The sequence below is a fragment of the Bacillus rossius genome, chromosome 13, assembly GCF_032445375.1.
Source record: "Bacillus rossius redtenbacheri isolate Brsri chromosome 13, Brsri_v3, whole genome shotgun sequence".
NCBI classification, from domain to species: domain Eukaryota; kingdom Metazoa; phylum Arthropoda; class Insecta; order Phasmatodea; family Bacillidae; genus Bacillus; species Bacillus rossius.
Window position 1 is genome coordinate 46,154,117 of NC_086340.1, and position 12,495 is coordinate 46,166,611.

Genomic DNA, 12,495 nt, shown 5'->3' on the forward strand with positions numbered 1-12,495 from the left:
CCACCCTCCCGCTGTCACCTCCAGATTATCAATATCTGGTCCCACCTGGTGCTCATTTAACCATGGCCTCCTGCTGTCGCCCTCAGAATAGACGCTGCCATTAAAGGTAGCTGGATAGTGTGCCCTGCCGGCCGCTGTAACACTCAGAACAGCCACTACCAATGCTAGGTGATGGTCAATGCGTCTGGTCACTGCCAGACCTTTCAAAAATATTAACTTATCTTCCTGTCTGCTGCTCAGTATGTCTGCTCTTCCCGTGTAACCTCCCGAATTACCACTATTTGTTCCGGGTGCTGGTCTCCTGCTGTCTCCTCTTGAAAGCTACTTACAGTCACTGTTGGTGGTATTTTGCCCAATTGACCGCTGTCAGCTTAAAAAAAAAATCTCGTTCCGACTGCTGGTAGTGTTCCTGGCCTCCCAATGTCATATCTTGAATAGCCACTTCCCGTCCCGAATGCGGGTAATGTGAGTGGTATAAGGAAGTATGTCCTGCACCAGGAGCTGGAGCGAAGATGGAGGCTGGGGTCAATTACCGACCACTCTCAACATACAGCAGCCATCTTGGAAGACCGTGACCTTGACCTTGACACAAGTGGCCATTTTTGATCCGTCCTTTTGGTTTTTCCGGAATTATTTATTCCGACATTTTGTTTTCCGATTTTTTGAATTACATCATTTTTCCCAACATTTTGAATTCCGCCATTTTGTTTTTACCACCATCGAACTACCTACTCCATATTGTTTCAATTTTCGTTACTCCCCCCATCTTGAAAATCCATATTATTTTAAGCTAGAAAAACGGGAAAAAATTATAATTTATAAAAAAAATTACAAATGAAAATTTAATAATTAATGTACTTACATCTTCAGTTGAAACCCGGTGAGGGCATCCCTTCCCCCTAGGGGGTCAGCTGGCAGTCAGACACCCACCACCTTTTCCCAATACATATGTGAACTTAACCTCCCTCCCCACAGGTTTTTTCTCACAGGCATACCTCTACCCCCCTCGTCCAAAGTTTATGCTATAAGACATTTGACCTTGGCTTTGTGTTTCATATTGACGTTTGACCTTGGCTTTGTCCTTCATATTGTCATTTGACCTTGGCTTTGTCCTTCATATTGACATTTGACCTTGGCTTTGTGTTTCATATTGACGTTTGACTTTGGCTTTGTCCTTCATATTGACATTTTACCTTGACTTTGTGTTTCATATTGACGTTTGACCTTGGCTTTGTCCTTCATATTGTCATTTGACCTTGGCTTTGTCCTTCATATTGACATTTGACCTTGGCTTTGTGTTTCATATTGACGTTTGACTTTGGCTTTGTCCTTCATATTGTCATTTGACCTTGGCTTTGTCCTTCATATTGTCATTTGACCTTGACTTTGTCCTTCATATTGACATTTGACCTTGACTTTGTCCTTCATATTGACATTTGACCTTGACTTTGTCTTAAGACAATGACCTTGAACTTGACATTTGACCTTGGCCTATTACCTTCGCCTTGAACTTTACGTCGAATATTTGACTTGACCTTCAAATTTGGACTTTACTTTTGACCTTGACATTTTAACTCGATTACCATCATGTATTTTGCCATCTTGAATTCTACCATCACGTCATTGGGTGACCCACATCCTAATGTTGCACGTTTCGCTCTGGTAACATCGCCATAAAATGTGCCACTACTTGACATTGCATTTTTCTTTATGTTGATGTACCCATCACAGCCAAACACTTTAATGTTGCACTTTTCGTTATGATAGAACATTCCGACTTCTTGGAAATCAACATTTTGAATGTCATGTCAACCTTTCTTTTTTTTCGTCTGCTGAAGTCCATCGTATTGGGCTCCATCATCACAATCCATTCTTCCATTCTGATGACATAGCCCCATATTGTTTTCTCGAATAATGTAATGTACACCACCCTTGATTTCAGTACCAGCTACAAGGAGTGTTAGTGCATACATTGTCCACTAGAGTGCGCCGTCAACATATTGGTTTAATTTTTTTACTGCTGGAGTACAGTATTATTAATTTCTTTGCATCCGCCATCTTGTCGCTCATCTCGGCCGACATCTTAAAATGTTGCAATTATTGACTAAAATTCTTAAAAGCGTACGTTCCTATACTACTAGCGTGCCAAGACTTTTACTGTCACCTCTAGAACAGCCCATATCTAGTTCCATCTGCCAGTGTTTATCTTGTCTTCCCCTCTCGCCTCGCTGTCACACGCAGAATAGCTACTGCCGGTCCCATATGCCCGAGGATTTGTAGCCACCACCTCCCCGACAGAAGAACTGGGAAGCTGATGTCTCATCCCAACACGATGGGCGGGTCTAACCTGTGTCTCGTAGCATGTCACTGATTTGTCAGTTCTCAGAAGTAGTAGATGGTATATGTATTTTTATCCACCTATGTTCATTTCAACAGTATCTGTAAACAACATATGGGTTATCAGTTTTCATTTAAAAAAAAAAAAACTTGTTGTTGATGGTTGCAAGTTAAATTGATCCCTTTCGGATCTAATTAAAAAATAGTTGCATTGCACATCCTATATCCCCATCCCTCTTTAACAATAAGTATCATATGCAATGGTAGTAATGCTCTCTCATGCACTTCCCTTGGTACATAAAAGGAAAGTTTTCCCATGCTAGCACTTTTGTAATTGTTTGTTTGACAAACTTGTTTGAAAAACACTTAAATAATATTTTTTTTTAAATCATCATTTAACATAAGACTATGGTAACAAAAGTAAATTTACAATACATTTTTATTTTATAATTACCTACAGTCAGGTAAAATCCTCATTACTATCAATCCATGCTTATGTTCGCAGACAGGTTTCAAGTCGTTGAATGGCTTGGCATGCTGAGAGTTACAGCTATTTCTCACGAACCATAGTTAACTTGTTGGGTGACTACAAACCCCTCGAATAGCAATCTTCCCGGCAGACAAAGTTGGTGAATATTTTGGAGCCTACCCTACCTCAAATAAATGTCTTTGAACTGCTCCGACATTCCAGAATGACTAAACAAACTATGAAAGATTTAATTAGAGCTTAGCACTTATACATCGACATCTAGGTCATAAGAAAACAATTAAGTATGCAGAGATACCAATAAGGCATTGACAGGAGGATAACGTGCAGGTATGGGAGTATGCCGAGAAAATCTCTCACCACTAGCCCGGCAACAATTTGTTAGTCGCATTTGAGGATGACTGCAAAAAGTCATTTCGAAAACGTCGGGCAAATCATTCACATGGATGTACCAGGTAGTACACACTTTCTCTTAAGTTATTAGCAAACAGACCTTGCTTCAGATGTACTTAAGAGACTAATATGTATTTTATAATAAAAAAATCTGTGTTTTATATTTATATATGTGTATGATCATATATTTTATTATCTTCTCCAGGCCTCTAACCGGGGATTGATGATGGTGGCGTTCTACCCGTACTTCGTGAGTTGCAGCGAGTCAGCTACACTGCTAGACGTGGTCGGTACGTACATTGGGTTGAAAATGGGAACAATTAATAACCTTCAGAGTGACTGTGGATGACTGGGGTGCTGTCACAACTTAGAAACACGCAACTTAGAAACACGCAACTTGGAAACCCACAACTTGGAAACCCACAACTTAGAAACCCACAAATTAAAAATTCACAACTTAAAAACACACAACTTAGAAACACACAACTTAGAAACACACAACTTAGAAACACACAACTTGGAAACACACAACTTGGAAACACACAACTTGGAAACACACAACTTGGAAACACACAACTTGGAAACACACAACTTGGAAACACACAACTTGGAAACACACAACTTGGAAACACACAACTTGGAAACACACAACTTGGAAACACACAACTTGGAAACACACAACTTGGAAACACACAACTTGGAAACACACAACTTGGAAACACACAACTTGGAAACACACAACTTGGAAACACACAACTTGGAAACACACAACTTGGAAACACACAACTTGGAAACACACAACTTGGAAACACACAACTTGGAAACACACAACTTGGAAACACACAACTTGGAAACACACAACTTGGAAACACACAACTTGGAAACACACAACTTGGAAACACACAACTTGGAATCATGCAAACTTGGAATCATGCAAACTTGGAATCATGCAAACTTGGAATCATGCAAACTTGGAATCACTCAACTTGGAAACACACAAGATAGAATCGTCTAAGTTGTGTGTTTCTAAGTTCTGATAGTTCTAAGTTATGTGGTTCGGCGTTGTGTGTTTCTAACTTACGTATTTCTAAGTTGTGATCGTTCTAACTGATGACAGTTCTAATGTGTGGTTCCCTGCATGACTGTAGCACTGCCGGACCAGCGAACTAAGCAGAATGCACTTGTTTCCTCAGCGCACATCAACCACATCCGCGACGTGGCGGGAGTAGACCACGTGGGCATCGGCGCGGGTTACGACGGCATCAACATGTGAGTACCACCGAGGCAACACGGCTACAGTGTGTGTCGCGTCCGTACTAACGGCTCTGTTCTTATCTTTCTCTCTCATTTGTAAACAAATGATTTTGAATTCTTTGTCACTGGATGCGTTTTTTTAAGGATAAAAATTTCATGGGAACACTGAGAGAAAGCATGGTATCCGGTATAAAGTCATCAACTTCCTGATTTTAAAATCATGCATAAATATATACGTTTTTTTTTTCATATCAGTCTGTGAAATTCAAACATAGTTGGGAAAGAGAACAGCAGGCTCGGTGTTAGCTAGGTAACCACGCCACACACTGTTGGTTCAGGAAAGTGATGATTATTAAAACCTTAAAACAACAGTATTTCGGGTGCAAGGTTTCTTCAGTTATGTATCGCCCGAGGTTAGACCCGGATTGCTGCGATTTTGGAAATGTAGCAGACGTTGTCCTTTTCAAGGTTTTCCTCGTGGTGCTTTCGTTTCCTCGGCTCTGTGTTGTGTTAGTGGTCGATCTGATGGTCTTACCTCGCCTGACATCTAGGAATAACATTTGTTTATTCCAAACATCCACTTCCTACCTGTTGTTGGTTTTTATTAAGCAACATTTTTTTTTTTGGTATAAGTTCCACCATGGACCCAGGTCGGAGACTTCCCCCCCCCCCCCCCCCCCTTCCCAACAATTTTACAGTCACGTGCTACATTATAATTGTATGGTTATTTCTTACTTACACTCTTTTTAGAATGTTATTTAACCATAAAATACAGGGTATAATTATGGTTACTATTTTATAAGTCCCAACTAGGCTTTATTTATTAAATTATTTTACTTAAAAATAACCACAGCGAGTATGTATATTTATTTCACACACTGAGATAAAAATACACCCAGCCCCACCTTTGTGGGAGGCCATGAGTTCCACTTTCTATTCTCAAATAACTCAATTTCATTCAACAGTTTATAGTAATCAAGTGAAAAGGTAAAACAATTTCACTAACTGACCTCAAAAAATGTATTATGAAGTGGCAAACTTCATGGCGCCAGCATATCAAACTAGTTTTCAAAATGAGAATTCAGGCATTGTTAAAAAAAATGCCATAAAATAACTTTCCACATTCGATTTGGTAATGTTTGAGAAAAATTTATTTCCATAACTCGTCAATTTTTGAAAAAATTTTAATGTGGTTCATTAAAAAAAATGGTAAAAATGCCACTGCAGGGCTATTTATTATATCTCGGGCTCCCTAATTTTCAACTGATTATTTGAATGCGGGACATTAGCAGACATGATGATTGATAATAACAGAATATGTTAAAACACTGTCTGCATGGAGTTGATTGTGCTATCTACTGATGTAAGCATGTAGCCAGATATATAATTTTTGTGTGATACTATGCCATAAATTGATTTCCCTGTGTCTTAAAAGACAGCTATGTAGTGGTTGGTGTTCACAAAATTGTACTGTCACTGACATACATGAGTGTTTTGAAAGATATAGCTACTAGTAAAGGCTTTTGGGCACAAGAAATTTCTCAGACGGGAACCAATCAAAAGCTAGAAACACATTTTTTTATTATATAATTAATTATCAATTTTTTACCTTTTCTGTAATCATTGCCACCAGTACTTCAAGATTGTACGGATATCTTAGGTATTATGTGAAATATAGCAGTAATCTGTATAACTCAGCTTAAATCCAACACATTCAGGTGCTGAGTAAATTCCTCGATGGTTAACGGTCCAACATATTAAACAACACACTAGAGATTAAAGGAAGAACCGACCATAACCTGTGGCACAAACCATACCGGTATGTATACAGAGGGATCAGTGTCCTAAAGTCCAACAGGAACGAAATAAAGCATAGGTATGATAATGGCCTAGGTGATTCATCGACATGAGGGTGGGCTGATCTGTTCTAGAACACCGCTGAGCCTGAAGGACGTGTCCAGGTATCCATTCCTGCTCACCTAGGTGATAGGCTCTGGCCCTTGGACCGAGACCTAACTCCACAAGCTCATAGGCCACACTCCATTAGTGTGTTCCATGATGTGGAGCAGGAGTGTCGTCCTCATGACGGCGGTGTGATATATTGCAGAACACCGCTGAGCCTGAAGGACGTATCCAGGTATCCATTCCTGCTCACCTAGGTGATAGGCTCTGGCCCTTGGACCGAGGCCAAACTCCACAAGCTCATAGGCCACACTCCATTAGTGTGTTCCATGATGTGGAGCAGGAGTGTCGTCCTCATGACGGCGGTGTGATATATTGCAGAACACCGCTGAGCCTGAAGGACGTATCCAGGTATCCATTCCTGCTCACCTAGGTGATAGGCTCTGGCCCTTGGACCGAGGCCAAACTCCACAAGCTCATAGGCCACACTCCATTAGTGTATTCCATGATGTGGAGCAGGAGTGTCGTCCTCATGACGGCGGTGTGATATATTGCAGAACACCGCTGAGCCTGAAGGACGTATCCAGGTATCCATTCCTGCTCACCTAGGTGATAGGCTCTGGCCCTTGGACCGAGGCCAAACTCCACAAGCTCATAGGCCACACTCCATTAGTGTGTTCCATGATGTGGAGCAGGAGTGTCGTCCTCATGACGGCGGTGTGATATATTGCAGAACACCGCTGGGCCTGGAGGATGTGTCCAGGTATCCATTCCTGCTCACCTAGGTGATAGGCTCTGGCCCTTGGACCGAGGCCAAACTCCACAAGCTCATAGGCCACACTCCATTAGTGTATTCCATGATGTGGAGCAGGAGTGTCGTCCTCATGACGGCGGTGTGATATATTGCAGAACACCGCTGAGCCTGAAGGACGTATCCAGGTATCCATTCCTGCTCACCTAGGTGATAGGCTCTGGCCCTTGGACCGAGGCCAAACTCCACAAGCTCATAGGCCACACTCCATTAGTGTGTTCCATGATGTGGAGCAGGAGTGTCGTCCTCATGACGGCGGTGTGATATATTGCAGAACACCGCTGGGCCTGGAGGATGTGTCCAGGTATCCATTCCTGCTCACCTAGGTGATAGGCTCTGGCCCTTGGACCGAGGCCAAACTTCACAAGCTCATAGGCCACACTCCATTAGTGTATTCCATGATGTGGAGCAGGAGTGTCGTCCTCATGACGGCGGTGTGATATATTGCAGAACACCGCTGAGCCTGAAGGACGTATCCAGGTATCCATTCCTGCTCACCTAGGTGATAGGCTCTGGCCCTTGGACCGAGGCCAAACTCCACAAGCTCATAGGCCACACTCCATTAGTGTGTTCCATGATGTGGAGCAGGAGTGTCGTCCTCATGACGGCGGTGTGATATATTGCAGAACACCGCTGGGCCTGGAGGATGTGTCCAGGTATCCATTCCTGCTCACCTAGGTGATAGGCTCTGGCCCTTGGACCGAGGCCAAACTTCACAAGCTCATAGGCCACACTCCATTAGTGTATTCCATGATGTGGAGCAGGAGTGTCGTCCTCATGACGGCGGTGTGATATATTGCAGAACACCGCTGAGCCTGAAGGACGTATCCAGGTATCCATTCCTGCTCACCTAGGTGATAGGCTCTGGCCCTTGGACCGAGGCCAAACTCCACAAGCTCATAGGCCACACTCCATTAGTGTGTTCCATGATGTGGAGCATGAGTGTCGTCCTCATGACGGCGGTGTGATATATTGCAGAACACCGCTGGGCCTGGAGGATGTGTCCAGGTATCCATTACTGCTCACCTAGGTGATAGGCTCTGGCCCTTGGACCGAGGCCAAACTTCACAAGCTCATAGGCCACACTCCATTAGTGTGTTCCATGATGTGGAGCAGGAGTGTCGTCCTCATGATGGCGGTGTGATACATTGCAGAACACCGCTGGGCCTGGAAGACGTGTCCAGGTACCCGTTCCTGCTCGCCGAGCTTCTGGGCTCCGGTCGGTGGACCGAGGCTGACCTGCACAAGCTCATAGGCCACAACCTCATCCTGTGTATTCCATGATGTGGAGCAGGAATGTCATCCTCATGATGGCGGTGTGATATATTGCAGAACACCGCTGGGCCTGGAGGATGTGTCCAGGTACCCGTTCCTGCTCGCCGAGCTTCTGGGCTCCGGCCGGTGGACCGAGGCTGACCTGCACAAGCTCATAGGCCACAACCTCATCCTGTGTATTCCATGATGTGGAGCAGGAATGTCATCCTCATGATGGCGGTGTGATATATTGCAGAACACCGCTGGGCCTGGAGGATGTGTCCAGGTACCCGTTCCTGCTCGCCGAGCTTCTGGGCTCCGGCCGGTGGACCGAGGTTGACCTGCACAAGCTCATAGGCCACAACCTCATCCTGTGTATTCCATGATGTGGAGCAGGAATGTCATCCTCATGATGGCGGTGTGATATATTGCAGAACACCGCTGGGCCTGGAGGATGTGTCCAGGTACCCGTTCCTGCTCGCCGAGCTTCTGGGCTCCGGCCGGTGGACCGAGGCTGACCTGCACAAGCTCATAGGCCACAACCTCATCAGAGTGTTCCATGAGGTGGAGCAGGTGAGCCCTTCATTACATCTCTCAGTCGGCTTGCACTATTTTGTATTGAGTGTGAAAGGTCTTTCGTCTATCATGTTTATACCGCACAAAACCATGTTCGATTATCAGTTTTGCCAGCTTTACTTCAACATATTTTATTGGTAATTTAAAACAATTATTATATGATACTGTGCTTTAAAAATAAATTTATAGTAAGCTTTTGTATATGAAGAAAAAACAGTTGAGTGAATCGTTACGAATATGTACATATGAAATGTGAAATAAAAAATTTAACCCACTTAAAACCGGAATCACTTTACTGAAACGAATACTTACGGTAACGACAAACTCTGAACGAACTACACGCTAGTAGCGCAGTAATGGGACCTGACCACCAGAATTCTCTCGAAAAATCTGAACGTGAGTGCCCCGATTCTGGCGGGTTTAAATATAGTTTCGAACAATAAAATTCCTGACCAAATAATTTTAACTGAACTGAGTTTATTTTTTATAAGATTTTTTAACAGTTGTTTTAACGCGATGTTCATAAACTATGGAGTTAAGTTTTGAATGTAAGAGAGGACAGTTGCTGGAACTTACATTGCCATTATTCAGAACAGTATTCTTACACACCATCATATTTAATACAACAACGTCATTAGTGTCCACATTCATGTATTAAGCAGAGTAAGTAATCGGTTTGTGCTTCAATATGGGAAACTATATGTTCTTTCGCAGGAAAAAGTGTTTAAATATATGTATTTAGTTTTTAATACCTTAAGTAATATGTCTCCTTGCATATGATGCAAATATAAGTGAATTTAAAGTACATGAATGTTAAATAATTGAGGCTGAAATGTAAGGATTGTCAGTTTTTCCACCTTCCAAGCATGTACTATATACACTATTGATTTTTTTTTTAACAGCGTCACAGGCTTCATATGTACGTTTCTCTAACCCTTGTTCTATGAAACCATCTCAGCACGCATCAGGATTTTCTATGTCCTAAGTTGTAGAAGTACATAGACCATGCATACAAGAAAGGAAGTATCTCTTGGACCCCTCTTAGCATGAGCCAGGGTTACTGTATCATTATCGGTTTTGGTTTGCTTGGATTGATTTACATGGATAATCAAAAACCTGGGGTGACTTATTTGTTTACCCAGAGCTCTTAACAAGCCTCGGGACCCCCACGGGCGCGGGTACGGATCACACCATTCACACAATCAACAAGACTGAGTCCCAAGACCTTTGACCAGTACTGCTGGCGCCACATACCGATCTCCCACATCATTCTGGGACCCCTCAGTCAGCCAGAATACCCGTGGTCCAGTCGAGGCCTACCCAACCTCTTCTAGCTGTCCAGGCTAGTACCCGGAGCTGTTTTGCCGCTCACTGCATCAGCTTTTCAAGGTTCTAGGGAACCCCAAATCTGAGCCTGCCCTAAGCGATAAGGGCACCACTGCCAAGTAATAAGCCGACATCATATGTGGTCCTGGGCTGTAGAGAAAACCTCAATGGGGATCCATTTCCAAGAAGGGACCACCCTGTACTACTACCAATTTTGGTGGTGTCCTCCGGTCTTCCAGGTGACAGGTAGGGGTATATTATGGGAGGACCTTGGCCTTCCTTGGTCTTTCCACCGATCCCTGTTTAGCAGGGCTTTACAGCCATACAGCCTGGATGGCACCAACCCCCACTTTCCCAGGCACAGGAGGACCTCGGAGGAATACCTTCTTGGTCTCTTTACCGATATCTGCACGCTCTTCTATACAGATAATTACAGTCTTTAAGCCCAGTGGAGCCTGCCCCACCTACAGTAGATGCCATTCCATGTGCCTGATCCCTTCACCCTGAGACTATGTTAACGGTGGGAATATTCATCCACGTCGTTTCAATTATCCTGGTCACTTGCAGTCTGAAGCGTGGTGTACTGTACAGTGGAGTGGGCTGTTGCGCCCTCGCGCTGGTACAATCACATGCGTAGTCTTGAGGCCAGTGCTACTTATTTGACAACTGTGCTGTGCTGTGCTGTGCTGTGCTGTGCTGTGCTGTGCTGTGCTGTGCTGTGCTGTGCTGTGCTGTGCTGTGCTTCTCCTGTATTGCGACCCATTATCTGTTGCGTACTTGGACTTGTTGTGCTCCTAAATATACAACACGCACTTATGTTTTCTGATTATAGAACGATGTAATTGTGAGAAATGTGATTTTATTAACAAACACTACTAAACATATACATTCCCTCAACACCATAATTCAGAGTTCTGCTTTATACTGGTAGTCTCTCGGCTCCAATATGCTGATAGCCTAAATTAAAATAACTTTAAAATGCCAAATATTAAAACACACGAACACTCGAAATATGAATGCGAGCCAACTCAACAATTTATAAAAATCAGAATGTATCATTCAAAAATGTTAACAAAATATTAACATCTTATTTAACGTGAATACTGATCATTGCAATACTTGAAGCAGGTTTATTGAGCAGAAATGACTCAGGAATAGTGGCGATGACATATCACAAAATATTTCAATCACCACTAAGTAAATGCCTAATCACCAATAACATCAAAAGTATAAGATTAAATATTAACAGTGAAATAGATAATTGAATTTTATCTGTTGCCTTTCGAGAATCATTAATGGTTATAATGAAAACTACTAATAGACCAACACACCAAAGACAATATCATTAATACTGGCTATATCAGATCTTTAAAATGCGTTAACTTATTCATCATGTCGAGAACAACCCCGTCGGCAATCCCGGGTGAGAACCAAAACAATCAATTGCCTTGTACTGTCGCAGTTTCTGTTAGCTAGTGCTGCTCGGCGAGTAGACCACGTGTTTCGTTGCTACTCGAACGCCTCGTCCACTCATGCTGGTGGCCCACGACGTGTTGTCCGCTCACTTCTCTATGGAGAGTAGTCTAGGCCTATTTAACCCGACGACCTCGTGCAGTCGTCCAGGGACCGCATCACCGCACCGCAACTTGTTCTACGACGTCTCGCCCAAACTCGTTCTCTGTTTACTCGTGAAGGAGTAATGCAGTTCCTCTGTGACATTGTCAGAAAACCAACTATCAACTGGGTCTACCATCCACGAGCACAACAACCGCCCGTAACTTATCTTGGCTGACTACAACTGTGTGGATTCTGGTTTATTAAAGTTGTGCTGTTCATACAAAATGCCGCTAAATTACATATACCCTGCCCTGGACCAACCACTCTCATCACCTTCACTGCTGACCTGCTACTTAACAACACTGTGCATAACTTCGAAGTTCCACTTGTTGCGAGTCCCGTTACAAACTCTCGTTCACCGTGTAGTTCCACCTTGAGCGGCGACGAGCCTCGCTTGACACTCGCTGTGCCAATTACCTCGAATATTCGTTGAGCGAGTTACCTTCGTTACTTGGTGGGCGACTGACCTTGTGAACTCGCTCGGAGAGTTGTTTCAACCACTCACTCCTCGGCTCGTACTAGAAGATGGTGACACCCC

General features: G+C 43.4%; 1 protein-coding gene across 1 annotated transcript in view; it reads left to right on the forward strand.

Moving 5' to 3' along the window:
• Positions 1-12,495, forward strand: part of LOC134538513 (dipeptidase 1-like) — a 326,561-nt gene that overhangs the window by 280,109 nt on the left and 33,957 nt on the right. Inside the window, exons 9-11 of the mRNA XM_063379897.1 lie at positions 3,423-3,507; positions 4,411-4,486; positions 8,873-9,011. Of these exons, the coding sequence (XP_063235967.1) occupies positions 3,423-3,507; positions 4,411-4,486; positions 8,873-9,011 (300 nt within the window). The remainder of the gene's footprint in view (positions 1-3,422; positions 3,508-4,410; positions 4,487-8,872; positions 9,012-12,495) is intronic.